The 27,654-nt window shown below is 40.1% G+C and overlaps 1 protein-coding gene across 1 annotated transcript in view; it reads right to left on the bottom strand.

Moving 5' to 3' along the window:
• Positions 1 to 3,434: 3,434 nt before the first annotated feature.
• Positions 3,435 to 27,654, bottom strand: part of COL3A1 (collagen, type III, alpha 1) — a 51,087-nt gene continuing 26,867 nt past the window's right edge. The window contains exons 8-53 of the mRNA XM_009995249.1: positions 27,281 to 27,334; positions 27,008 to 27,061; positions 26,233 to 26,286; positions 26,075 to 26,128; positions 25,596 to 25,649; positions 25,103 to 25,147; positions 24,857 to 24,910; positions 23,815 to 23,859; positions 23,040 to 23,093; positions 22,446 to 22,544; positions 22,284 to 22,328; positions 22,067 to 22,165; positions 21,279 to 21,332; positions 21,036 to 21,143; positions 19,828 to 19,881; positions 19,606 to 19,704; positions 18,446 to 18,499; positions 18,050 to 18,148; positions 17,850 to 17,903; positions 17,677 to 17,730; positions 17,100 to 17,153; positions 16,637 to 16,690; positions 16,355 to 16,399; positions 16,165 to 16,263; positions 15,953 to 16,060; positions 15,337 to 15,390; positions 13,922 to 13,975; positions 13,787 to 13,840; positions 13,207 to 13,260; positions 12,526 to 12,633; positions 12,300 to 12,353; positions 11,802 to 11,855; positions 11,403 to 11,564; positions 11,181 to 11,288; positions 10,642 to 10,749; positions 10,193 to 10,246; positions 9,901 to 10,008; positions 9,364 to 9,417; positions 9,146 to 9,253; positions 7,903 to 7,956; positions 7,577 to 7,693; positions 6,815 to 7,097; positions 6,128 to 6,315; positions 5,710 to 5,952; positions 4,389 to 5,024; positions 3,435 to 3,986 (exon numbers count right to left, since the gene is read on the bottom strand). Of these exons, the coding sequence (XP_009993551.1) occupies positions 4,878 to 5,024; positions 5,710 to 5,952; positions 6,128 to 6,315; positions 6,815 to 7,097; positions 7,577 to 7,693; positions 7,903 to 7,956; positions 9,146 to 9,253; positions 9,364 to 9,417; positions 9,901 to 10,008; positions 10,193 to 10,246; positions 10,642 to 10,749; positions 11,181 to 11,288; positions 11,403 to 11,564; positions 11,802 to 11,855; positions 12,300 to 12,353; positions 12,526 to 12,633; positions 13,207 to 13,260; positions 13,787 to 13,840; positions 13,922 to 13,975; positions 15,337 to 15,390; positions 15,953 to 16,060; positions 16,165 to 16,263; positions 16,355 to 16,399; positions 16,637 to 16,690; positions 17,100 to 17,153; positions 17,677 to 17,730; positions 17,850 to 17,903; positions 18,050 to 18,148; positions 18,446 to 18,499; positions 19,606 to 19,704; positions 19,828 to 19,881; positions 21,036 to 21,143; positions 21,279 to 21,332; positions 22,067 to 22,165; positions 22,284 to 22,328; positions 22,446 to 22,544; positions 23,040 to 23,093; positions 23,815 to 23,859; positions 24,857 to 24,910; positions 25,103 to 25,147; positions 25,596 to 25,649; positions 26,075 to 26,128; positions 26,233 to 26,286; positions 27,008 to 27,061; positions 27,281 to 27,334 (3,813 nt within the window). The 3' untranslated portion in view covers positions 3,435 to 3,986; positions 4,389 to 4,877. The remainder of the gene's footprint in view (positions 3,987 to 4,388; positions 5,025 to 5,709; positions 5,953 to 6,127; positions 6,316 to 6,814; positions 7,098 to 7,576; positions 7,694 to 7,902; positions 7,957 to 9,145; positions 9,254 to 9,363; positions 9,418 to 9,900; positions 10,009 to 10,192; positions 10,247 to 10,641; positions 10,750 to 11,180; positions 11,289 to 11,402; positions 11,565 to 11,801; positions 11,856 to 12,299; positions 12,354 to 12,525; positions 12,634 to 13,206; positions 13,261 to 13,786; positions 13,841 to 13,921; positions 13,976 to 15,336; positions 15,391 to 15,952; positions 16,061 to 16,164; positions 16,264 to 16,354; positions 16,400 to 16,636; positions 16,691 to 17,099; positions 17,154 to 17,676; positions 17,731 to 17,849; positions 17,904 to 18,049; positions 18,149 to 18,445; positions 18,500 to 19,605; positions 19,705 to 19,827; positions 19,882 to 21,035; positions 21,144 to 21,278; positions 21,333 to 22,066; positions 22,166 to 22,283; positions 22,329 to 22,445; positions 22,545 to 23,039; positions 23,094 to 23,814; positions 23,860 to 24,856; positions 24,911 to 25,102; positions 25,148 to 25,595; positions 25,650 to 26,074; positions 26,129 to 26,232; positions 26,287 to 27,007; positions 27,062 to 27,280; positions 27,335 to 27,654) is intronic.

Raw genomic sequence — 27,654 nt, 5'->3', positions numbered from 1 at the left:
ACTGTGGCAATTGTAGGAGCCATCGTTGTAATTTAGAAGCCTCTGCCCTGTAAGAACATGCTGTGTGAGTCTACACAGAAACCTGAGTAAGTCAAAAGCATTTCCTGATAGTAATCTTTATCGCTGCTTTGCAGACACTACCAAACTGAGAGGAGGAATAAGCAGACTTTCTCAGGTAGCTTGGAGTTACTGTAACAAAGACAGTAAAGCTGAAATGTGAGTTATGATAGGAATATTCCCTAAGCCTCCCTGAAACTAGAACATCTCCAGTGCCTCCAAGAGTGATCTTTCAATGACTGCATTCTCAGCAGACATGGAAATGGATTCAGCAACAAAAGGTAAGTTTTGACCCTTAATCCAGAGATGTCCATGACTAAGGGCATATGGGAAGGAGGTAATGCAGTTGCTCATGAACCTTCTCTGGCAAAGGGAGACTAGATAAGCTTTGCCAGGGAGAACTTAAGGCAAAAAGAGAAAATATGACCAATGGCCTTCTAGGAAAGAGATATCACAAGCAGCAGCATGGGTTACAGTCAGTGCTTCCAGAAGACGCTATCTAGGCTGAAGCTATTTTGAGACAACAAACAGGTGGGAAGACAAGATAGTTGGGATTTTGGTCTACTGGACTCCATTCATCCTGGAACAGCAATCCCTCAGGGTAGTGAGAGTTACAGCTCATCTCCTCCCAGTAAACAGGCAGGCAGAAACTCAGAAAGCGCCTCCTCCCAAATCCTAAAGCCTCCTGAACATTATCTTTCTCTTCTAGTCCTTTACATCTAGGTTTCTACAGATTTTCTTCAAGGGCATAACAAGATATAATCAAGGACATCTGATTACAAGCATACATTAATTAAAATGCTAAATCATCATCATATTTCATATATGACTGTAACTTAAGATTAGTGCAACAAGTGTCTCATTACTCACATTTCCAGGGGAGAAGCACTTAGTTTAAAAACTGGAGCCTGCCAGACCTGACCTCTTTCCTAGGGGAAAGAAATGGGAATGGTTTTTCAAGGAACTATTAGGGTTTCAATCTTGGTTGAAATGGGTATGTTAGCTGTAAAATTAAATATATTCTAATTTAGTGACTACAATGAAGCTGTGTTATGTAATAATAACCAGCCCTCCAGAATGACACAGTTTTCCAGCTTATTTAAATAAGATGCAGCTGACAAGAAGCACTAGAAATTAACTTTCTCTACTAAAACTATCAGGTCAGCCATGGTGTGGCAGTGTGTGTTGGGAAGATCTTTCCCCTTTATGAATTCTAAATTCTCCTGGACAGCTCTTCCCCCAAGTTACTGCCTGCAAGGGGAGGCTTAAGACTGCTTCGCTGGTGTCACATGTGATGGTTACAAGCTGCTTAATTGTCAAAGTTGATTTTATTTTTTTGGCAAGGAAAGCTGTTAGTAATGAGCCAGCTTCCAGAAGAATTCCCTGGCAGCTATTCAGTCTCAGAAACCATCACAGCCCCATCAGAAGGAACTGTTTCCCCAGGCCCCATTATAGCTGTAGACTTACCCCTGAGGCAAAGAGCTGCAGAGGCACAAACTCATTGAAGGGTTGACTCTTGCCAGTAGCTGTGCTGAGGTGGTTGCCACCAGCAGGGAGTACAACTGGAGCCAAGCTGCTGCTGCAGTGGTTCCACAGCCTGCACCCATCAAGAGTACAACAAGGGGTTTGTGGGGGCTTTTAAAGCATTGCCTGGAGCCACCACAGCTGCTTGGTGTGATGGCCAGAGAGAAGGCCTGGCCTGTTGCCCAAGGGGGTGAGGCTGTGTAAATGACTCCCAGGTGTTTATGAATTGTCTAAAATTAGGGCCTAATTAGCAGAATTTCTCACAGAAGGGTTTGCTGGACTGTTGTTGGTGTTTTGTGGTGGTTGTTTTTTTTTAAAAATTAACACACCATCATTTCCATAGAAGGTAGAAAGTATATACCAAAGGATGATGCATTTGAATATGTACCTAAAAATCAACTTATCTTAGGGCCTGAAAGCAGGTGTTGGTGTTTCCATCCAGCCTTGAAAGGCCTCTACCAGTTATCTGTGCAAAAGGAGTTATTCCTAAGAGTGCTGAAGTCTATGAACTCGATGTGCTGATCTATAACAGTAATGGTGCTGCTCGCCTGAAAGTCACAGGTAGGATTTATTTTTTTTTAAACTATATTTATCATTTCTAGGTACTACTGTAGTTTATATGTGGTGGCCCAGCACCCTGTCAAGCTGAGACTTAGAAATGTCCAAGGTGGGGGAATCTACCGCTTCCCTTGGGAGACTGTTCCAATGTTTGACTGTCCTCGTGGTGAAAAATTTACCTTTTTTTAAAAATAAACTTTCATTAGTAGAAACTATTAATCAGTCAAAGATTTGATGAGCATATGTTTTCTTTAGAAAAAAAGCCCTCAACCTTCAGGTTTAAGGTTGAGTAGCTGCTCCCAGCCATTCACTGGCCACAATAGGACTGGAAATTACAGAGGTTTTATGTTTGTTTTTTTGTTTTGCTTTATTGTGGTTTGGGTTTTTTTCCCCATGGGGATTAAGAACAAGTTTTTCCAATGCAATTTCCAACAGGCAGTATTCTGAGAAATTGCTTTCTTAAAATTTCAACTCAAATCAAAGGACTTCCTGCTATGTAATTTATGTCAGATTAATATTTTTAAGTACATGTAATTCTCATCTTCCATAAATGGCAGCAATCTTCAAATGAGGAGGTTTCCTGTGAAAGCCACTGTGCTTCTCCTTTCTTGGCACTGTTATTTTATGTGGCATTAAGCAGAGCCATGGCAGTGTTGATGCTGCATTTGTGCTGTTAAGGTCTCTCTACTTTGGTGCTGTCTGGGCACGTCCAAATTCCAGGATGGCAGAGCAGGGCAGTGTCTTGGCTCAGGCCCACACCTGGTGAGGTTTCTTTAAAAGCAGCCTAATTTTCCTGCTTGGTCCAATTCAGAAAGTGTTCTCAGGGGATGCATGCTCCATAATAATCAATGAGAGACTTTAAAAGTCTGATTTATTATTAATTTTTTATTCTTCTCCCTAATTTTTGTTGTCTGACCTTGTTCTAGAGGGTCTTTAATGACCCTGGCATGTGGAGCATGGGGCTCCAGTAATGGCACGTGGACAGGCTCTGTCTCTTCCTTTATGTGAATGTCCAGGTAGCATCTACCAGCATCTGCCTCTGGGAGAGGCTGCACAGCCCAGATTAGTTTCTGGTGTGCAGCTAATTTCCTTCTTCTGGCCTGAAGCTCAGGCACCACCAAATTAATATAATTGCATCTCCTTGAATGTTTTCTAAGATCTGGGGATGGAGAGGTTGTTTAGTTCTAATGGCCATAAAAAAATACCAAGATGCTAGATGGTGGTGCTAGAGTAGTCTCCTGCCTGATTAATTTGTGTGAGGAAAGAGATACTAAAATAAATGTTTAGAAGTCCACTTTATGAAACAACAAGGAGTTTTATTAAGATATTTTATTATGTGTCTCTGTAAGGAATAGACCAACAACCGTATAAAAGCTTACAAAGATGGTTAACCTTCAACACTATAAATGTGTTAACGTGACAGAAGTAGTTCACAATTTTGCATCTTTATTGACTTTTACAGAGTGAAGGGAGAAAATTCTCAACTATGATATGCCAATGATGATCTCTGACAGGAGACATTTACAGTTGCTTTTCATCCTTTACCTTTTTTTTTTAATTATTTTTTGAGCAAGTCAATAACCCTGACTTGCAGAGTTAGGAGTGAAAAAACACATTAGCACCATCATATTAGTCTTTTACACTTCCCTAATTTTAGTGGTCTTGACCAGCAATGACAGGAAAGTAGAGAAGCACCTTTGATAACAGAATACAATCCAACAATAGAATTATGGTGACTACTGACATTAAGGTATTAAACTCTAAAGACACACTGTACTTTTCCACAGCTAATCAGTACAGACATAGACAATTTTGTACCAAATTATTCCCCAGAATTGGCCAATGGGCTTTGATAGATTTGTTTGGTTGATTCGTTTTGTTGTTTGACTCATCAGACTCATCCCAGTTTCTGTCCATGTTGAGGTAGTTGAAACAGGGAGGTCTTTCTAGCTTTATGGACTGAATCTTAGAAAGAAGGGTAAACTTTGGTATTGGGAGCAATCAGTGCTTTGTAAATTTGCTGACATTCAACTGATAGAACACAGTGTTGTTATATTAAGTGTTGAAGTTGTATTATAGCACCACGGAGACAAGTTTTGAAGGTGGAATTTGGTAAAAAAAATAGAGCAAAAAAGCATTTTTGACATTAAGGTATTAAACTCTAAAGACACACTGTACTTTTCCACAGCTAATCAGTACAGACATAGACAATTTTGTACCAAATTATTCCCCAGAATTGGCCAATGGGCTTTGATAGATTTGTTTGGTTGATTCGTTTTGTTGTTTGACTCATCAGACTCATCCCAGTTTCTGTCCATGTTGAGGTAGTTGAAACAGGGAGGTCTTTCTAGCTTTATGGACTGAATCTTAGAAAGAAGGGTAAACTTTGGTATTGGGAGCAATCAGTGCTTTGTAAATTTGCTGACATTCAACTGATAGAACACAGTGTTGTTATATTAAGTGTTGAAGTTGTATTATAGCACCACGGAGACAAGTTTTGAAGGTGGAATTTGGTAAAAAAAATAGAGCAAAAAAGCATTTTTACTGTACTTTGTGTAATAGCGGGAAAAAAAAAAAATAACCCTTAATATCAAATTGATTTTATCCCCCAGAAATTTTGTTAATAAATAACTGGGATATGGATGGTCACCTGTACTAGTTGACCAGGCTAAAACAAAGGAGCACAGTTGGAGTGTGAGTCTGTTTGCTGGGGTTTCAGAAAGAGCAGGTTCTTTGACTTATAAGAAGCAGACCGGGCCGATGTCCACGCCAAACTCCTGATCAGGACCACCAATATCTAGGGGTGCAATATCAACTACAGGCAACCTCATTGTCTTACGTGTTCTGTATTCAAAGACTGTTTTTCCCCATTCACCAGTGTGTTTCTGTGAAGTTAAAAAGAAGAGGAAAAAACATGTTAGAGAGATCCATGTAGAGCTATGTGAAAGTTATCCTACAGTTTACTGGATGTCATACTTTCTCTTTCCATATTACTGTGTGACAGTAACACCATGGAAGCTGGTTGCAGTCTCTGTAGAACTGAACATGCAGACACATCCTTTATGCCTGAACCTTTTATGTGAGGTCTTGTGGGTTTTGAACATGCAGACACGTCCTTTATGCCTGAACCTTTTATGTGAGGTCTTGTGGGTTTATAGGCCTTGATGGACAGTAGAGTATTCTGGAGCAGTACCAGTGCCCTGACTTATATATGTTCTGTGTGCTGGGAACTATGTTTGGAGAGTGGCTGCAGGATAAACTGACAGCAGTCATGAGATAGCTCTTCACATTCATGTTAAAGAAGTCATGTGACTTCAGCGGAGGCCTGTCACTGATTGTGGCTCTCAAACAGGGAGATACCTTTAAAGCACAGATTTAAATGGGAGTGTGCCTCACCTCCTACAGTTGCCACAGCAGTGGTGTACAGAATCTAAATTGCCCCGATTAGGTGTAACTCCATCCTTTTCCTTACCCAGATCATCCAAAGCTCTTGCTTCCTTTATAATGGGTCTAGTCTCCTCTAGAAGGAATTCTTTCTTAAACTACCATACTAAAGTCTTGTTTACTTACGGAACAGCCATCTTCCAGAACAGCATATGTGAATTTGCTGTTTCCTTCAGCCTTGATCTCACTTTCTGTAGAGCTCATCAGTTTCAGAGCTCTTTTAACATTTCCACTGGCTTCATCCAGGTAGGCAATGCTGTTCTTGCAGTGGTAGGTGATGTTCTGGGAGGCACGGCTGGAGAGGATGCGGAGGAAGGCCAGCTGGACTTCTGAGACATCCTCTGGAAGCTCAGGATCTCCATAGCTGAACTGTAGAGTTCAATACATATGAAACACGTTTTGTTGGATCATGTCTAAGGGTATTATTTCACACACTAAATGAGTATCTTAGTTTAATGTCAGGATTCTTTATTGCTGTGTTGAGATGCAGGTGAGCATGATACCTGTGTAAGCCCTGGGGCTGCTACCTGTGCTAAGGTCTTACCTGGAAGCCTCCATTCATTGATTCTCCAAACCAAACATGTTTCTTTCCACTGCTTTGGCTGGTCCACCACTTCTTCCTTGGCACAGTTCTGGGGTTAGCACTGAGGCACGTCTCACCAGTTTCCATGTTACAGTATACTTTGATGGCATCCATCTTGCAGCCTTGGTTGGGATCAATCCAGTACTCTCCTACAGGTGAAAAAAAAAAAAAGCATTGAGGTTTAATTTATTTGGAGCAGAATCTGACTGTCTGATGGTGGAGCTTGTTTCTATGCCAGATTCCTGAGCCAAATTGGGAAGCATATTAATTTTGACAGATGAGAGGCCATAGAAAATAAGATGATACAAAAATACGGTGAGTTCATGTGAATACTGTAATATGACTGACATTTGAAATACATACAGGACTTGTAAAGTCCTGGGGTTTTTTTCTCCATAATATTACTTAAACAAATGTTCTTTTATAAGCATGTAAGGGATAGAGTTGAATTCAGAGTGCAAATACATAGAAAATTAAACTTTAAAACTATTATTACATTTTTCATCTTTATAATGAAATTTGTTTTAAAAAAAATATATATAAAAAATTATATAGCACATCCTTGTATTTAAATACTCAAAGAAACCAGCATTCATGGAAAAAAAGTCCAGATGTTCTACTGCTGGTGGAAACAAAACCCTAACATACCACTCTTGAGCTCAGGATGGCAGAATTTCAGATCTCTGCAGTTACGAGCTGGATTCTTCCGTGACCCATCAGGACTGATGATGTTTTCAATCTGGTTGTTAATTGATTTCATTGAAGAGATGATGTCACCCAGGTTGATATCATTTTCTTTTGGCTCATCTCGATATTCATACCCATAGCCCACTGGACCTTTTTCACCAGCACCCAGGGCAGCTGCACCACCACCACAACATGGACCAGGAGGGCCAGAAGGACCAGGAAGACCAGGCTGGCCTGGTGGACCCTAAACAAAAAATAGCAAACATAATGCTGGTTAGAGATCACAGAATAACCCAAAAAGTCTGTATGGGACTTAATCTTAATTTTCTTGAATAATCTAACTTACTTATTTATTAAATACTAGTTCTCACTGTGTGTAAACAACTTTTGGACTTTCTGGACATTTATTTTCCAAAAACTGGATTATTCTTTTTCCTAATTTTATCAAGCTGTGGTTGTCCTTCTTCTGTCTTGGCTCTGAGAAGGAGAAGAGCTTTGCACCCAGCTCCAGAGGATACCATTTCTTGGCTTCAGAAGGGTTATACTGAACTACTAATGATCTCTGGTTAGTTGTGTTTTTTTATTTAGCTCTGACAGCTGCATACCTCCTACCACTAACTCTGTCAATGGTGTACAGGATTTTCTGAGGGAGATATTTAAATGGGAGAGCACCCTCTGTTTCATTAATAATCCTTGAAGGTTGGTTTGCTTGTGCACACACACTGTACTTACTGCAGGGCCACTTTCACCTCTGTTACCACGGGGGCCAGGAGGACCAATTGGACCTGGATAACCACTTGTACCATCTTTGCCAGGTGGCCCAGCTGGTCCTGGGGGACCCTAGAACAACGTTGAACACAACATGGTCAAAAAGTTTACCAGATAACCTCAAATTCAGAAATAATTTGTGAGAAATTTCAAACATTTCTGTACTGTTAGGTGTCTTTTTTTCAGCAGTTGCCTGTTAAGATGGCCAATTAAAAATAATTTATTGTTTTTACAGCAGTCTGACTTCCTTCAAGTGATGCTAAGTGAGGAAGTTTTCTTACCCTTGCACCTGAAGCTCCTGGACTTCCAATTGCACCTTGTGGACCCAGGGGACCCTGTGAAGAAAAGATAAGTAAGTCATACACCTCCCAGTAATATTTTGTGTCTGGCTGGATGTACCTTAAATAGAGATGCTGAAACATCTTCAAGATTATGTGAAACACATGCTTATAAAAAGCCTATGTCAGATAGGAGAGGAATGGTCACCATTCCTTAGCCAGAAAAAAGATCACATTCTCTATTTGAAAAAATATTACTGATGCAATATCATCCAAAATGCAAGAAAACCAACTGAGATCAACTAGCTTTGGATGAAATCTTGTATTCATATGAATAAAGCCTCAAAATGCTTCATATTACCATAAAATCATTTTACCAGTAAAGTTAAATAATTTGACAGACATTCATGTTTTTGAAGGCATTAAAAATTTGCTCTGTGTGCACCACGAAGAGCCAAGCCATACATTTAAATATTATTGATCATCTCGCTGTCAAAGTGCACGTGAGAATTTTTCAGGTGTTTTTTTCACGCATAAGTGCGCCAACATGTTATATGGTGTTGTTAAATAGATTGGTATTGGTGGCTTTTACAATTAACACTTCCATCTTTTGCCATCATTGGTAGATTATGTAGGTGAGTTTTGGGCCACTTGTATCATGGGTACCATTAGTATATCCTTTCAGTATAAATCCTTCTTAACATTAGTGCTGTCATAAACGCCTAGGCCATGCCCAGCTGTTAACCTTCAATACTTTTCGCCATTAAGAACTGTTCAGTGTGGCAATCAATTCAGTATTTGATAGTTTTGTGCCCATTATGCCCTATTATTTTAGCTACTGCAAAAGGTGCATGACAGGAGAGGTGTTTGTCCTCTGAGTAGCTCTTTCATGGATTTAGATGTGTGCCTAGCCTAACTTTCTAACAGATAAATATTTCAACCCCTATTACAATTTAATCAGGAATAGCCTACGAATGGAAAAGGTGTTTGGTCCAGGCAAAGGTGAAAGGGATTTTAGCAAATCCAGCTTTAGCTCCTAGAAGCTTCTTCCAGTTCTTCATTAACACTTGTTTCAGGTTGACTCAGAGATTCCAGACTTGTGAAGGCATTTGACAGTCAAATTACACAGGTTCTTTATACTTTTTTTCCTTCCTCCGTAAATTAGTTAAGGCTAACTAGTTACCTGGGATGCAAACCACAGGAACTAAAACCAGACATAATTCCTAGTTCAATGCAAAATACTCACAGGAGGACCAGGGAGACCAGGGGTACCAGGAAATCCTCTATGACCCTTTATGCCATTGCTGCCTCTTTCACCAGTTTCACCTTTATCACCACGAGGACCTTGAGGACCCTTTAAGAGTAGATTTACAACAAAAGAAATATATACATAAATAAGAAAACCTCCCAAATAACAGGAAGCAATGAATGTATGATATCACAAATGCTTTAAATATGACTTACAGCAGGACCACGAGCACCAGCTGGACCAGCAGAGCCAGGAGGGCCAGGTGGACCCTGTGACACAAGAAGAAGAAGATGGCATGGATCACTTGGACTTGAACAGACCAGCCTTTTAATTCCAGCAACTGATAGAAACAGTTCCACATTGTCATCAGCAAGAAAGCTGGTAATTTTTCTTTTTCTCCCCATGTTAGTCTTCCCCTGTAGGCACTGATACAAACCACATGCACTAGAGCCCTGCTTCATTTTGTGAGGTGGCTCAGTGCTCAAGGTCTGCTGGCATCAGTCATGCTCAAAGCTATTCCCTTAGTTTAAATAAATAACATCCCTTGTGCTAGATGAGCACCACATGGGATGGAAGCTAAGATAGGGCCTGGTGGGATGATGTGCTTTTTGGCATCCTAAGGAGTACATGGGTTTTGAGCTTAATTTATATCCAGCTATCAGGAATGTATACTGCCAGGTCTTTCCCCTTGATATTCCTATAAAAGGGGAAAGGTATGTAAATAAGCAATAAGATATTTACTGTGGTCTTACCTGAAATCCTCTTTCACCAGCTTTTCCAGGTGCACCTGTGTTACCTGCAGGTCCAGGGTGACCAGGAGGTCCAGGAGGACCGGGAGAGCCACTTTCACCACGGTCACCCTGCAGGCAGTCACAATGGACAGGACAAGAAATTTAATGTTTTCCAGAACTACAGTGTGAAGAGCATATACAGTGGAGTAGAAGAGATTCAAGGAGTAAGTTACATAGCACAGAACTAGGTACGTATATTGTCATCTCTGCATAATAGAAATTTGTCAATCTAAACATATTGGTGATTCCTTACTTTGCCTCCTGGGGATCCATCACGTCCAGGCGAGCCATCTGAGCCAGGGTTACCCTGGAAAAAAAGAGTAGTACAGTTTGTTCATAAGCTGAATGATCAATAGACAGCTTGTTTTCCAGTAAGCTTAAATAATGCTGAACAAAGAAAGAGAGAATTTTCAAGAAGGAGGAGTTCCTGGAGGTGGAGGTGTCCCTAAAACATCTGTCAGACCTGCATTATTTTACAGGTGTACAGGCAGCACAGTTCAGTTCAGTGAGACAGAGACATGATCCACAGGTAGTGGAATAGCAGAGGCAGCAGGCTTACCACCTTACCTGAACATGTATCTGCCCAGGCCCCTGTGCATCAGGCACTTGAGGGACCCTTTCTGAGCTTTAAACCATATGTAGTCCCTAGGCCTCCTGCCTGTAACTCACAAGCTAGCAGGAAGGTCTAACGCATCCACTCACATCTCTGCCAGGCTCTCCAGGTAAGCCTCTTTGTCCAATAGGACCTTGTGGACCAGGAGCACCACGTTCTCCAGGGACACCATTGGTTCCTGGTTTACCATCTTCACCCTGAATAAAAAGGTAAAGGATTTCATTGCAGGTAATGTACTTGTGAAACACCATCATATTGTGCAGCTTTAGTTAAAGATGCAGTGATAATGAAGGAGAGGGACCTAATAAAAGTGAAGTGACTTTGGTGGTTGTGAATACTCAAAATAAACATTTTGGTCAAGTTTGAATCAATCTTTCTTTTTGTTCTTAGTAATATTCATGTGAAGCCATTGAATGCAAGGAACATTCCTTGTTGTGCCAATTAAAAAATAATAAATGGGTATGTGTCTTCTTATGGGCCCAAAAATAATAGCCAGAGTAGTTAACAAAAAACAGTGGGGAAAAAACCAAAAAACACAATTGGGTGAAGCTGGTTATAGCTACTCTTAGCAGCTGGACTGCAGTAGTTGTGTTGGCTTTGGAGCAGCTGCAGCAGTGCATGCACTCACCCTGGCACCGGCCATTCCGGGGGGACCACTGGGGCCACGCAGACCTGGCAAACCTGTGTTACCCCGGCCACCAACGATGCCTTGAGGACCTGGTTCTCCTGGTGCTCCCTGTTTGGGAAAAGGGCAGATCAGTCAATACTGAGGATCTTCTAGGTAGTTTATTCTTGTCAAACATAGTCCTTGTCAGTTAGTAGAACTGTCCCTCACTAGATGTGTACTCACCCTTTCTCCTCGTGCGCCTGGGGGTCCTTTTTCACCCGGTGCACCAGGCTCACCTCTTGTTCCAGCAGGTCCTGGACCACCAGGAGCACCTGAGCTACCAGGAGGTCCGGGAGGTCCATCCTTGCCTGCAGGACCTGCAGTACCAGGGGGACCAGGACTACCCTAAAGGGAATTTTAAAGAGAAGAGTGTGAGCTGTCGCATGCTTACTGCCATTCCATGTCAACAAAGAGGAGAATAAACTCTCTTTGGCAGAAGTTCTTCCCCAAATCCAAACATCATATTCAGGATGCTTTTCCTTATCTTATATATCAAGGTAAATACAGTTTCTATAGTTTATTATGCTAATGTATTTCCAAATATGGCCACGAGGTAAGGAAAAGGGGGGTAAGACAACTTACATTGTTACCAGGGGGACCAGGTAGACCACGAGCACCAGGGAAACCAGCAGCACCCTGTAAGACATCAATACTTTTAGTTGTAATTTTCTGAAGATTGGAAAGATATGAACAAATTTATTTTTATACAAGAGCTGACACTGAATTCTATTTAGCTGTTTCACCAAAAGCCCTAATTAGTTGTCCTGGAACTGAAGTTCACAATTGTTTAAAAAAAGAAGCTGATGGGCTCTGAGAAACCTGGCAATGATGGCATATAAATCTAATAAATGTTGAGATAAGCTATTTTATAGCTTTGGGTCATTTTTACACCTTACTTATATGAAAGTCTATGTAATCCATATCAGTAAATGCCTAAACTTTAATTACTCCTTCTGGAGCACTTTAATTACTCTTAAACTGCAGATATTTAAGTCACTGAAGGTCCTGGTTTTCATCTATATCACATTTGTTGCAATAGATGGAGTAATTTATCAGTGACTAAGTCAAAAAGATACTCACAGGGCCTCCAGGAGATCCACGTTCTCCTTTTGTTCCTTGGGGACCAGGTGGACCCTACACAGAAGGAAATAGGTAAAACAAAGTATTTTAAAGCAGATTAAAATGATAGGAAGTGTCATGATGTTTCAAGCAGTTCAAATGCTTGCACTTGTGCCTGGCCACCTTGAGGCTGAGGGAGAACTGAAGAAACCTCTCTTCGTAGCAAGGAGGAACAGCAAAAACTTACTGGTGCACCAGGACCACCTTGTGGACCTGCAGCTCCAGGGGGTCCAGCTTCTCCTCTTAGACCAGGTGGGCCTCTTTCTCCTTTCCCACCTGGTTCCCCATTTTGGCCCTGTAGAAGAAATATATTGTTATATTACAACTCAAAAAATGCAGATGCTATCACTGTGAGGGGAAAGCCTATCCAGATACTCTTCTGAAGGGAACTGAAATTAAATGTGAAGGCAGTTGAACTCTATTGGTCTACCAGTACAGAAAGGGAAGGATAAGGAATTGCTGCTTTGTGTGTGACTGAGTACAGAAAGAGCAGCAAATCAGTCATAGAACAATTTTGGTTGAAAAAGACCTTTAATATCATCAGGTCCAACTGTTAACCCAAGTCCACAGCTAAAGCAAGTCCCTATGAGGTGCTCTTTTTGTTCTTAAACCAGCATTTTCCTCGTCAGTCAGATAGATATAGGAAGCTAGTAACATTTTCTCTACTTTTCTACTAGTGCTTTCCTTTCTAAACATAGTCCCAATTAATTGTAAATTTCTGTAACCATCTACACATCTTTTAAAGCAAACATATGTAGCAGGTATGTATTTTAAAGTGGTTACAGCAAGCCCTTCTGAGATGTGGATGAAGTGAGAGTGACTAAAACCTGATATGTACTTTCAATTACTTGTAAGTATTTATACTTACTGGAGCTCCAGGGAAGCCTGCAGGTCCAGGAAGACCTTGTTCTCCTCTTTCACCCTGTGAGAAACAAAATGGCAGATGTGAGAAAGACAGGCTTCCCTTTAACAGTTAGAGAATGCTAGAGTTTCTGTGTCTTCTCAGCCTTTGGAAGGAAAAGATCAACCACCAAAACAAAGCAAACCCAAAACAACTGTTGCTCCTGAGCTCTAAAAAAAAGTGTTCAGGAATTATCTGATAATTATCTGAAGTGTGACAAACTGATCGGAGTTACACCTGTATATACCCTGAGCACAATCCATGGTGTTCCCAAGATCCACTTGAGCTGCAGATGTGCTGTATAATCAAGCTAACATGAAAATAAATTTACAAGAGGATTTCAGAGGTTACTTAGCGGTAAGTCAAGACGGGAACAAGTATTGCTCACACTCTTGCCCTGACCTGTCACTGCAGCCCTCCAGCCCCTTTACAGTGCTCACTGGTTTTCTGGTCCTTTGCACCTATATATACGTATATATATGATATGTAGAGTGGGCTAGAGGAGCCACAGTAAAAGTTAAGCAGGAAGAAATGTATCATCACTTACAGGACCACCACGGGAACCCATGGGACCTGGGGCACCAGCTGGACCAGTCTCTCCCTGCAAAGAACAACAATGGTTACTGTGAGACACAGAAGTGTGATAGTTCCCAGTACCCAGCAATCTGGGAGGAAGTTTTACCTTATCTCCAGGTGGGCCAGCTGGACCAGGAGGACCGATGGGACCTACATTACCCTGAGAAATGGGAAATACAGGAATGTGAATTAGTGAGTTTAGGTGAGCAGGAGTAATTCAGTAGCTAAATGTAATGATTTCCCTTTCTTTCTTCCTTTCTTCCTTTCTTTCTTCCTTTCTTCCTTCCTTTCTTTCTTCCTTCCTTTCTTTCTTCCTTCCTTTCTTTCTTCCTTTCTTTCTTTCTTCCTTTTTTTCTTCCTTTCTTTCTTCCTCCCTTCCTCCCTTCCTCCCTTCCTCCCTCCCTTCCTCCCTTCCTCCCTTCCTCTCTTCCTCCCTCCCTTCCTTCCTCTCTTCCTCCCTCCCTTCCTTCCTCTCTTCCTTCCTCTCTTCCTTCCTCTCTTCCTTCCTCTCTTCCTTCCTCTCTTCCTCTCTCTTCCTCTCTCTTCCTCTCTCTTCCTCTCTCTTCCTCTCTCTTCCTCTCTCTTCCTCTCTCTTCCTCTCTCTTCCTCTCTCTTCCTCTCTCTTCCTCTCTCTTCCTCTCTCTTCCTCTCTCTTCCTCTCTCTTCCTCTCTCTTCCTCTCTCTTCCTCTCTCTTCCTCTCTCTTCCTCTCTCTTCCTCTCTCTTCCTCTCTCTTCCTCTCTCTTCCTCTCTCTTCCTCTCTCTTCCTCTCTCTTCCTCTCTCTTCCTCTCTCTTCCTCTCTCTTCCTCTCTCTTCCTCTCTCTTCCTCTCTCTTCCTCTCTCTTCCTCTCTCTTCCTCTCTCTTTCTCTCTCTTTCTCTCTCTTTATCTCTCTCTTTCTCTCTCTTTCTCTCTCTTTCTCTTTCTCTCTCTCTCTCTTTCTCTTCTTTCCTGCCCCCAACCCTGCCCTCAAGTCTCTGCCCCTATCACTTTCACCTCTTTCAATGCTAGACATTAGGACTTACCTATTGCCCAAACTTTACATACACATACCCTATTTCCTCAGAACACTTTCAGCATCTCTGACTTTTTTCTTTCTTCCAAATGTTATGATGGCTTGAAATACATGTTTGTATTTCTTCCAACACATACAAGATGCAGTTTTTTACATTTTAAGAATATATGCTTGAATGTACTCACTAACTATATGTATATATTTCAAGTGTCTATTTTATATATATGCTATATAGATGTATAAATATCTCATATACAGTAACCTGTACAAGTATTCTGTAGATTAATGTCTCATGTATATACAAAGACAAGCAGCTGTAATCACAAAAACTAACATGAAGTCTAAATTAGTTTAAGAAACCAGATTTGCACTGCTGGAATGAAATACAATGGGATTACTACTTTACCTCTCCTGGACAGTATTTGTTCACTCTAAGCTTACTCATGTGCAAAGTCTAGACTATATGAAGCTAATTGATAAAACATGACATGTTTAAAGACTACTCACTCTCTCTCCTCTTGCACCAGGAAGGCCATCAGCACCTTTGCCACCAGGTTCTCCCTAGTAAGCATAAGATGTAAAAAGCATCAGCAAAAAGCAAATTTAACACAAGCAAAATGAGCAGAAAAAAGAAACACTTAAAACATTGCTGAGGTAATGTACCCTCATACTGAGGGTATCTCACTAACCAGATTTCCCTATTGCTATCATAAAAATCTAAAATCAGGGATATTATTCTGCCCAGCAGTCCTCAGCATCAGATACTGCATACTTTGATGGAAAAAAAATAATAATCCAAATTGTTTCAAAATGGAGTCTCTGCCAAACCACCCACAGTACATACTATTGTTACAGCTTATAAGCTTCATTATAACTGTTTTGATGTACCCACTCCCAGGAGGTCTGACACAGCAACATATCTAGCATCTTAAACCAGGTGAAAAATCCTATATTTTTAAAGATGTAGGACCTATATCCCACTGCTAAATCAACAATGCTGCTATGCAGTTGGTATCTCTGAAATCAGGCCAAAAGAGGGGATGGTACCAAGACCAAGGCTTTATGAGAAAGCCAACACTGAGTTAGCATCAAACTGGCAAAGCGTGTGGTATGGGTGTGTTACCTTATCTCCTTTTGGTCCAGGACTTCCAGAAGCTCCTCTTTCTCCTGGCATTCCCTGTAAGCCAGGCAGCCCTGTGCCTCCAGCAGCACCAGGGGGTCCAGGAGAACCCTAAAGAGTAACAAAAAAGTAATTAGCAACTATTTAAAAAAAAACCCCAAACCTCAACCTGAATTATGCATGTAATAGCAGAAAGCAAGCGAGCCTGTGGGTACCTTGGGACCTTCTGGGCCAGCTGGGCCTGGGCCACCCCTTGTTCCAGGAGATCCTGGAGGACCAGGTGCACCACGTTCACCTGGGATACCATTTTCACCCTGTAGCAAATAAATGTGTTATTCTTTGTTGTCAGGCCCATTGTTTGTACATTTCTTAACATAATTACAGAACCACTTCTGTGTGATTTACCTTAGGGCCTGGGAATCCTGGTCCTCCAATTTCACCTTTTGGCCCCTGTTTATGAGAAAAATAAATGCAAATGATCCATGCACTTCACTCAGTACATCTGTCCTGTGGTTGGCACCCTGTTTCTCTCACCCTATTATCCCTTAAAGCAGATTCCTGCGCTCTGCAGAGTGCTGGTAGCTGTCTGAATTTGGATATGTAATCTGGGAAGAGCTTTTAATGTATTTTTTGGTGTGTGTTTTTGTTTTTGTTTAAAAAATAAAACATGAAAAAGGAACTACTTACTTGTTCTCCAGGCTTTCCATTCTCTCCAGCTGGTCCTGGTCCACCAGGCAATCCCTATATGAAGGAACAGTATTATCATCATCTCTATTACACAGAATCACAGAAAAATGCTACTTTTTCCTATATAGCAAAAGTTTTTGACACGAAGATGTATCCCCAACTCATTTCAATCCTTTACAAAGTAGAAGGTGCTAATTTGATAGATGGAGGTTTTATTTGACATAATATACTGAGCTAGCCATCTTGTTTGCAATGATGGAAGGCTAAGCAATAACTTTTGAGAAGTGGTTGATCTGTGTTACTTCAAAATATGATGACATGCACCCTAATGAAAAGGTTTAGGTACCTCTCTTTTTTTGTGGGGGGGCGGAGGGGATCGGGCCGGGGGAGGGAGTGGTGTGGTTGTGTGTGTGTTAATCTCTTAAAAAGAATCAAAAGTCAATAAGCAATAGACACACAGCACCTGCAGACCGGGTGGACCCGCTGGTCCTGGTTCTCCTCTCTCCCCAGAAGCACCCTAGAATCAAGAGGAAAAAAAGACAGAAACTTGTCAGGGAACATTTCAACATATGAACAACTCCACACCATCTCTGCTCTGTGTCTCCTTGTCGTGATCTGACAACCACATTGCACAGTCCCAAAGACTAATGGATCTAATTAAAAGTTGCTCTTTTCACTTCAGGCCTTAGAGGTAGTACAGCAGACACAATTATACTTGATAAAAGTCCAAAATGCTCTGATAAAGGGAGCAAGACTATCCTTCCATTTGAAAATGTGGTAGATCCCCAAGAACTCTAAATTGACCCATCATTTCAATTTATACCAGGTTTACCTGACTCAGCTTCCTCCTAACAAAGTTTTGAGTATTAATTTAAAAAAATCATGGCAATGAAGACATCTATTACTTGGCTCCATAAAAGGAGATTTCTTTATACCATTAAAAATATTTCCCTTCCCCTCAAGTCAATGTCTTTCCCTGTAGATGCCAGACCACTTTGCCAATAACTGTTACTTGTGTGTCATGGAACTATCACACTTACAGTGGGTCCAGGAGGACCAGGGAGGCCAACATCACCATTCTTCCCAGCAGGACCCTATGCAAACACAAAATTAAACTATAGTTATGGGTTGATAAAGATTTTATGAGTCACAAAAATTAATATTATGATGGTTGAATTGCTATGTAATTAAAGAAAATGTTAATTAAACTTACAGGTGTCCCAGGTGGTCCACCAGGGCCTCTTTCTCCATTTTTACCCGGTGCACCCTTAAAAAAGAGAAAGATCACATTGGGATTACCTGTTCTAATCAGCAGTAACCTCAAGCTGCAGCACCAGGTCTCCCCACTACAGAGCAACTTCACAGTTGGCTGATGAAGCGTAAGCATAGGAGAAGCGGAGAAATGCCACTCACCTCATTGCCCTTAGGACCAGGGAAACCCATGACACCTGGCTGACCACGTGGGCCTGGGGGTCCAGGTGGCCCAGAGCGGCCAGAATCACCCTGACTGCCCTAGGAAAAGCAAAAAAAAAAGACATGCTATCTGTTAGGTGAAACATTGAATACTGAGGGAGGGTGAGAGCAGGCTAGAGATACTGTCATGCAAAACTTATGTTTACTCTTTCAACTAAGCTTCTGCATCTTCTGTATTTTAAATAGAATTACATGGCAAGATTTATGGAATGTTGTTACAATGAGATGGCACCAGTGCTCTAGTGATTAAAACAAACACACAACAGAGACAATCTGACTGTCTTAACAATCTGTCATGTAGATAGTGCAGGATGAGGGTAAATATAAAATACATACTGGAGGGCCAGGTTTCCCATCACTTCCAGGGCTTCCTGGAATTCCAGGCAAACCCTGTGATTGAAGGAAAAGAAGTGTTATTCTTCAGTTTAAAATGTGTAACATTGAGTTACAAGAAAAATATAAAGATGTGTAACAAATATTTAAACTACTTGCTTGATTTAAACCTCTTTATTAAAGATTGAAACTCCTCCCATTTCCCCCATACCATGATGGGGAAATACTAGAGAAAGCAACCAAGTGCTTTTGTTAGGAGTCTGTTGCTTTCTCTGAGATAGACTCTAGGTAATCAAAGCATCAGACATTAATCAATGTGCACAAAAATCTTATTCTTTCATTATTTGGTAGGAAAACTAATTTCAGATGAGATAAATAAAGGGATAAAGAATTCTGACTATGTACCTCTACTTAAATACCACATGATTGGTATCATACTTTAATACATTTGCTTTATATTTGAAAGTATATTTATTATATTTAAAATAATTATTTTTCACTTTCAATAAAATCTTGTTTAGCTCCCAGAAGCCTCCAGTCAGGCTGACTTTTGAATTTCAAAGTGTTTTTTGGCATCAGTTGTTTATTCTTAGCTCACAGAATGTTGTAGTCTGTACATATTACGCAGTAAGTTATCACTGAAAATCTTCATGATATGTACTATGACAATCTAATAGCTCCTTTGCTTTAATTGCAGATATATTGAATTAGTTAAATTAATGTGGAATTTAAATATTTAAATGCTAAATTTAATCCTCCTTAAATGACAACTCAAATGTAAATATATTTTAAAATAATCCAAATACCAATTAAATAATAAATGTGATTTTATTATAGGTTATATAATTTGTGAAAATGTGAATAGACAAGAGAGAAAACCATCCACTGCTAATTTGCACTGAAGCCACACGTCATGGCAGTGCATGACATACTCTGAGAACCGGGGAGCATGTTCAGCTTCATCTAAACTTCCTGATCTGCTTGTGACTGATGTCCCCGGTGCCCCATGTCTCTGCATGATTATCCATGGCACTAGGAATAGGTGGACTCTACTTAAAGGAATTAATAGACATTTTTTCTAACTGGACTCCTCTATTGTATCAGCTTTGATGAGGCATTTCTAATAGAGTTGATCTCATTTTCTTGGAGACATCCTGTCTTACTCTCATTCCGGGAAGACCTGGGCCTCCATCTTGTCCACGTTCTCCTGCGGGCCCACTGGGACCAGGAGGACCTGGGCTGCCACGTTCACCTGCAGGACCCTAAAAAAGAGATGCTGAAATTCACCCCAAGGAAACTGGCATTATATGGAATCTGAAATTGTCTATTTAAATTCACAAGGATTCTAGAGAAGTTTGAGGGTTTTTTCAGGGGCAAACTTGTACCTTTTCACCTGGAAGTCCATTGCTACCAGGTAAGCCACGGAAACCAGGAGAGCCCTGCCAAATGAAGGAACAAAATACAGATCATAGGTGATATGACTTAGGTAATGGCAACCGTTTGAGGATTTTTTTTTCTAAACTATTTACCATTAGACATATTATTATGAAAATTAATGACAGAAATAGATGGAAATGACATTTCATTGCAGCAAGAAAGTCTACAGAATTATCTTCTCATTGGATATAACCTGCCTGTTGAAATCATAGTCCATCCTCCATTATTTTTACCCATCCCTGCATTAATACTTCACTCACAGGTTTTCTAAAATCATATCAAAACTAAAGCAGAGCATTTAGTCTTGAACAATTATTTTCTTGTAATTCAATATTGAGAAGAGCTCTATGGTATTACTTTAATATTTATACTATTTACTACTTCATTATTTACAAGATATCTGAATTATAAATTTTAATTTTCTGCCTCATTTATATATTTAATGTTTAATTTGTTTATTGTGAAACTTTGGTTTCCTCACAGTTTCAGCAAATATTGCAATCAGTCATTAAATTAGGAACTATCAATAGATCAACACAATTTTTGTTTCCTTGGGACCAGAAATTGTAAGGGTGTTGCTATTTATTTTTTCAATCAAAACAATTCAGTAACTCCTTTGTGAGAATGCTCTTTGGAATGTTATTGAATCTACTAGCCAAGAAACCTGTTGGTCATAACGATCTTTTAATGTAGTAGCCATCCTGACAAAATCATTTTTGTTGGCATTAATAACATGTAAGAGCTATTGACAATAAAGATGCTGATATAAAGACATACCCTGAATGTAGAAGAATTTGTGTTTATTTCACTTCCCAGACCTAAAATTTTGTGATTGTTCATTTTTGTTATCTGAGCAACTTTGGTTGCTCTTCAGCCCAAATCTTTTGATATAACATCCAGGCATATAAGATCACTGCTTTTTTAATATCAACAAAAAGGAAGCAATTACTTTATTTCAGCCTGAGATAGATCCAAGTGCTGCCATTCGAGGAACTAGATAACAATTCTCCACAGTTTTGTAACCCAGTCTCACATCTGAAATTTGTTGAGAACAGATATGGAGCCACATTTCTCCTCAAAGTATTTTGAACACCAGCTTTTCCTGTCTATTAACTCCGAATGTACCGTGTGTGCATAGTCATCTACAGCAGCTTACCCTTTCTCCAGGTGTACCAGGTACACCATTCTGGCCAGGTTCACCATTTGCTCCTCTTTTGCCTTCCTCACCAGGAGGTCCAGGAGCACCTGGGGTGCCATTTTCACCCTGGCCACAACAACAAAAAAGCGGAGCACTGAAGTCAGAAGTCTCCAAAAGCAAACCCCTGATATGGTATGGGGAATGATTCAGGGTTCAGACTTCCTGGGAAGTAGTCTCAGAATGAATTCTAAAATTACTTACACGGTCGCCTTTTGGGCCTGGATCTCCCTTTGCACCATTCTTACCCGGTTCTCCCTAAACAGGAGAAAAATCCCATTAAAATTAAGAATTGCAATAGGATACTATTCTAGAAAGACATTATATCTTTCAAATTCTTGACGCAATTTTATTATTTTACATTCTGCAAAGGCATTAACAGACACTAGTTGAACCTGGACGTCGAATACATGGGCTCCTTAAAAATCCAGTAAAGAAGTGATACAATCTGAAACAGAACCAAGTAAAGTTTTATGTCTGGTTTTAAGATATTTCAGACATCATTCTGACTTTTACTTGATGTCCCTGAGTGTCTCTTTGAGAAAGAACTACATGTGGTATAAGGCTATTGGAAAAGGTCATACCGGGGTAAATGACAATATAAGAGCAGGTAAAACTCACTAGGTGTAATGGACTGTGTCTTCAGCCCGTGGGAGTTTGAACAGGTGAAATTAGGATTTTATAACAGCAGATTTTGTCTCATGCTGCCATTTTAGACAAACTGTTTTCCAGTGGTGTGTTTGTGAGAAGACAGACAATTTAGGTAAACAAATTTTGTTATCGTTCTTACGTATAATTTTTACATATAGCAATATATGAAGTATTGTGTGAAAGACAAAGATACTATATATCTATAAAGTCATTTCCTATTGTTATTATAAAGTAACTTATTAGACAATCTCCAGTGAATAGGACAAATACAATGTGTATTTTTAATGGTATTAGAATTACTTCTACTACAGTTGTTTGTAAAACCAGTGCAATGAACTCACCGGAGTGCCTTTTGCTCCAGGGTTTCCACTTGCACCTGGAGGACCAGGAAGTCCACGGCCTCCTGGCAAACCAGGAGCACCAGGAATACCGGAAGGTCCCTGTAGAGAGTCAAAAGGAGATGGGGATGAACAGAGCACAGCATTGTTGGACTCTCAAGTCCAAACAGTGACCCTCATCAACACAGTTGAATAAAAGACTGATTTGAAAAGTACCCACCATTTCACCCTTGTTGCCAGGGCTTCCAGCTCTTCCAGGAGGGCCCTGAAAAAAGAAATGTTTCAATAATTGATACTGCTACCCTAGTAGCAGTCTTTAAACCAAAGGAGTTGTAGGACTTTGGGAAAAGCAGGTTGCAGTTCCCATGTGGTATTCATGTACCTGTGGCCCTGGTGGCCCAGCATGACCCTGAGGACCAGGTTCTCCTCTCTCTCCAGGACTACCACTAGAACCAGCAGGACCAGGAGGACCAGTTTCACCCTATGGAAAGGTAGTAAATGGGGAAAATGAATGCATTTTGGTCTTGTCTCCAGGGCCATGAGTATTAGCTTCATGGCTTCTTCCTCTGCTGTGGCATCTTTGTGTGATTCAAGAAGAATGTTACCACCATCACCAGCTGAGTGCAAGTGCCAAATCAGCACAGCAATCCCAGTGCTGAGGCACAAGACACCCACCCATTCTAGCCAGCATGTGTTGCTTGGCTTCTCCAGTCATGGAAAGTTCACTTGTGCCCCTTCCATAACACAGCATAAAGCTTTGGGTCTACCACTTCATGGTGTCTTGGAGTGGACATGTGTAAAGTGTATATGTTTGTCTCATGCTGCATATGAAAACACATCAGTTCGGGGCTTACAAACGCTGTAATAGCAGCCAGGAAAAGGAGGACTTGTAAAACAAAGATGTATAGTGACATAAGCTGGCTAACTAGAGAAAGGACCAAATCTTCTATTACTATGTATCTTATACTATGAATACCTTAAAACCTGGAGAGCCTGGAAATCCTGCAGTTCCAGGGGGACCTGGGGGACCCTTAAAAGTGAAAGAAATGCTATTAATACAAGAGGTAAAAGCCATATGGAATTAATATTAAGTTAAAGAAACAAGTCTGATTATGAGATTTTTCTCTGAGGAAACACCTGGCAAAGCTGTAAGTATAAATTATGCTGCAGAAGATGAAGTTTGACTAGTCCTAAAAGACCACACCTACATCTTAGATACCCTGACTTATGTGTTCAGCTAAATTTCTGTGTTGTAAATTTAAAAACTATGAAAACTATCATTAAAGAGATTAAGTGATAGGAAATGACCAAAATCTGTTTTAGTTATTAAAAAAGGTGTAGGAGAAAAAGCAGCCAGTATAGTTGTTAAATACACAAGTGGACACCTTTAGGTTTCTAGGCAGATCGGAAGGAAAAATTTTTGCTCACCCCAGAGAGAGAGCTACATCATGTATTTGATAAGACCATTAAAATTTGATCTGCATAGAGAACAGCAGTTCTGTATGTTCTATGGAACAACCTGGGTTTGGATTTATGCTTTTGCTTATCTGCAGTGTCAAAACTCTTCTTTTTCACTGCACACTTCCAGTACCTTAACCAACACAGTTATGAAATGTATTTCAATAAAATGCTCATTCCTAAAGTACTGAACTCCCAGTCTTGGGTTTGCTGGCACTGCAGAACATCAGGTAGAAATAACAAGATTTGAGCAACACAAATACTTAAAGTCAAACATCTGTAAGTCTTCTTACAGGTGGGCCTGCTGCTCCTGGAGATCCATCTTTGCCATGGGCACCCTACAGAAAGAGGAGAGGTGTTGGGTAAGGAGCACTACCCCAGACACAGACCTTGCATGCTTTAATGCCAATGACTCACAGACCATCCTTTTGTGTCTGTACATTCCCACTTAGTTTACCATTACCCAAAGATTATTCAACTGTGAAATTCTAAAATGATAATTAACTCTTATTGAAGGTATATGTATCACTGTATGTGACTTGTACTGTAATGATGAGAAAGCAAGATGCAAAAATGCATTCTCATTAGATTTCTTATGGAAAGAACAGTTACAAAGCATCATGTGTGTGGCCAGTTCTTAAGGTTAAATAAATTAAGATTGTGATAGATGTTGCATATTGCAAAGTAACGGTTACTGCTAATTCACATAAAATGCTACAGTTTCACTCCCAAACCCTAACAAACAGTGACATGACTTAAATCCTGTTGCCTGTCTTGTGGACAAGTTAGAGCAGGTCTGCTACTCAGGTTATGTAGTGTCTGTACAAAGATATTGCTAGTTATTACACATTCACTGTGCTTTGCTGTTTGTGTTGAATACTATGAACTATGACTTCCTTCAGAGCAAAGACTATACCCTAATATTTGTCAAAGAGTATATTTTGTCCTGCAGGTTACTTGTGAGATTGCATTTTTCACCCTCTCTGCTTTCTGCTGCTGCCCTTTGCTTCCACTTCTCCTCCTGATTCCTCTTGGCTGAACCTGAGATTTGCTGAAACACTGAACACTCCCTCAACATGTAAACTATTCATTTAGAAAGGAATTGGAGAGTAAGATGGTGAACACATTGTGAGTTAGAAGTGTTCTGTCCTTAATTGGGCACTGAAAAGTTTTCAGGTATGATTTTACAGATGCTTTATGGTTTTCTAATCCTTTGCATTACAACTGTTGTACCCTAAAACAAATTAAAAACTTAAACCCATGAAGCAGGGAATTCTCAGCATACTGAAATAAAATACGTGCTGTTTCTGGATACAAACAGCTGCAGATACTTACAGGGCCACCAGGATTCCCAGGTCTTCCTCTTTCACCAGACGGACCTCTCGGTCCCTAGAAAATGTAAGAATATAAATCTGTCCTGTGGCTTCCAAAATAATATGGCCTGTTAAAGAGACTTTGCTCTTATTTATATAGCTCAGCATGACATGGAATAGCTAAAGTTAAAAGAAAGATAAGTAAATGTGTTAATGGGGAAGTGTCATGGGCACTTCCATTTAAATGCCACAGGATACATGTACTTACCGGTTGGCCTGGGGATCCGTTTGCTCCAGGAAGACCAGTTTCACCCTGTCATGGAGAAAAAACACCAATAACAGAGTGAACATTTCAAGGTTTATTCAGGGGGAAGAGACAGAAACAAGACAGTGCAACTCATTGCCCCTTTCTGTGTGCTGTGTGGTGCTGTGTGCTGTGAGGTTGGAGAAGTCTAAACAAGAGCCAGAACAAAATATTTAACCAGGAAAAAAACCCCACTGTACAATGAATTCAAATGATACGGGCATATCCTCTCATTTTGGAATCTCATCTTTGTTACAGCTGGAAAACTGGGACATTACATGGTTCAGAAAGCCTAATTCCTTTGGAATGGTTCTCATTCTTTAAATGGAGATACTCAATGAATTTCCTCAATGTGTAATGGAATTTTGTAATTGCTTAATATACAAAGTGTAGCTATACAACAACTGATGGATGGTGTTGCTCTGCCTACCACAAAGATAACACCAGAGTTTTTTACCTTTGGGCCAGGAGCACCACTGTCACCTTTGGCACCATCTTTTCCATCAAAACCCTGTGGGAAAGGAAAACCATTGATATTTCTCTTTTGTTCTTGAAAACTTGATTCCTCTTGGCAAAATATTAAGCTTCATGACAAACTCACAGAAAGGAAAGGCTTGTATTTTTAATTATGAGTGCTATCAGCTATTGAAACACTTTTTGAAATAATATTCTGAATCCTTCATTTCTCCACGGCCATTAGATAAGAAAAGATGCTTTTCTAGAAGGTATGCTTTAGCCCAGCATTTGGGATGGAGCTCCACAACTGAGGTAATTAGATAAATTTTAACAGTCTTTGTTCTGGAAGGTCAGATTACATTGTTTAGAAATTGATCTGCAGTTCTATGATACAGTCCCTCTCATGGGAAGTGATGATTGAAAAAGGACAACAGTATAATTCAAGCAGATTCAGCTATACTCAATATACTTAATACTTACTCTTTGACCTTTCAACCCAGGCATTCCAGGCATTCCAGGAATTCCCTTGTGACCCTGAACACACAAACATAAAAAGCTGAATAAATTCTTGGCCAACTTAAAAAAGTAAACCCAAACCTTTGATTAGAAAAGTGTTGTGACTGGGGGCTTTTCCATACCGGTAATCCAGGGATTCCACGATCTCCATTTCTACCTGGTCTTCCTGGTTCTCCCTATTGAAGGAAAGCAAAAATGTTGACTGATTTGCTATTGCTTCAGTTACTCGCAAAGAACCAGTAGTAGTAGATCAAGGCAAGTTGGAATAAGCAGGTGGAACTTCCAACAAAGATAGTGGGAAAATTAATATCAGGGTGATGATTCAGGATACGATCAGCACAAGCCATTCTATGATTCTGTGGTGGCCTTCTGAAAAACATTTGCCAGAATTTATAAGACCAATTTTTAACAAGATTTTGGTTAACATCTGATTTCTTTCAAGACAACTTTTAGGAAGAGATTATCACAGAAAACTTATTTTTCATGGTGAAACTCTCAAAATGAACAAGGTTGCTTGTACCTACTCAGAAATCCCAGCTGTGACATCCAAGGTGGTTTTAACAGCCTTAACTCTCAAAGCAAGATCTGAAGGGTTCAAGCAACTGCCACTACTCTCTGCTTTTCTGCATAATTGCTAATTTATTTTGCACCATAGCTTTTTTGTTTCATTTTGCTTTCGCTTTATTTGTGTGAATCAAATTGCCTGCTATAACTGGAATGCTTTTGGAATGGACTAACTAATGAAGGAAATTGTAGTTTCTTAAAGTCATATAAAATTGAGTATAGGGAAATGTTAAAAAATGTTACATGCAATGGCATTAATGTGCCCTGCCATCTTAATGTTTAATGAACTTTCTTCCCATTTAGTAATAACTGGTTGAATAATAGTGGACTTACATCTTTTCCAGGAGGACCAACTGGTCCTATCATTCCAACAGGTCCTGGAGGTCCCTGTGGAAAAAAAAATAAATATTAACTATAACAAGAAATATTAAGTTTTTTTCAAATAAAAAATGCATTAGGTTTCATGAAATACGTGTACATTTGACATACATGACAGCACACAGACAGGATGAACTGTAAATTTTTTATCCACTCCAGTGATGACACAGATTCATGCGTGTAAGATCAGGACTTTAACATATATGGTGATATGTAATGTATACGTACAGGAGGGCCAGGTTGTCCGGGTTCTCCGGGGGAACCTTGGTAACCAGCAGAGCCCTAGAATGCAGAAGAGAAATAGTTAGGATGTGAACAATTGGATGCATCATTTTATAATAATCTCATAACTGTAAGGAAACCATTAGTCAAAGCTGTCACCAAATGACCAAAGGTGAAATTAGCATAACCAAGCAGAATATGGCTCCATGAAAAACAAATTTAAACTACTCCTTTAAAAGGAGATGCACATAAAAAAACTCAGACCCTTTGTGTGTTCACAGAATGCGTATTAGGATTCCCGCTTCCCTTTATCTCCTGTTGAATTTTTGTATGAATAAGCATTTGGGAATGTTAACAGAGGATGGCAGGCAGTGGCATAT

The sequence above is a fragment of the Chaetura pelagica genome, unplaced genomic scaffold (assembly GCF_000747805.2).
Source record: "Chaetura pelagica isolate M959 unplaced genomic scaffold, ChaPel_1.0 scaffold33, whole genome shotgun sequence".
In the NCBI taxonomy this organism is placed as follows: Eukaryota; Metazoa; Chordata; class Aves; order Apodiformes; family Apodidae; genus Chaetura; species Chaetura pelagica.
This window is presented reverse-complemented; position numbering and strand designations above follow the sequence as displayed.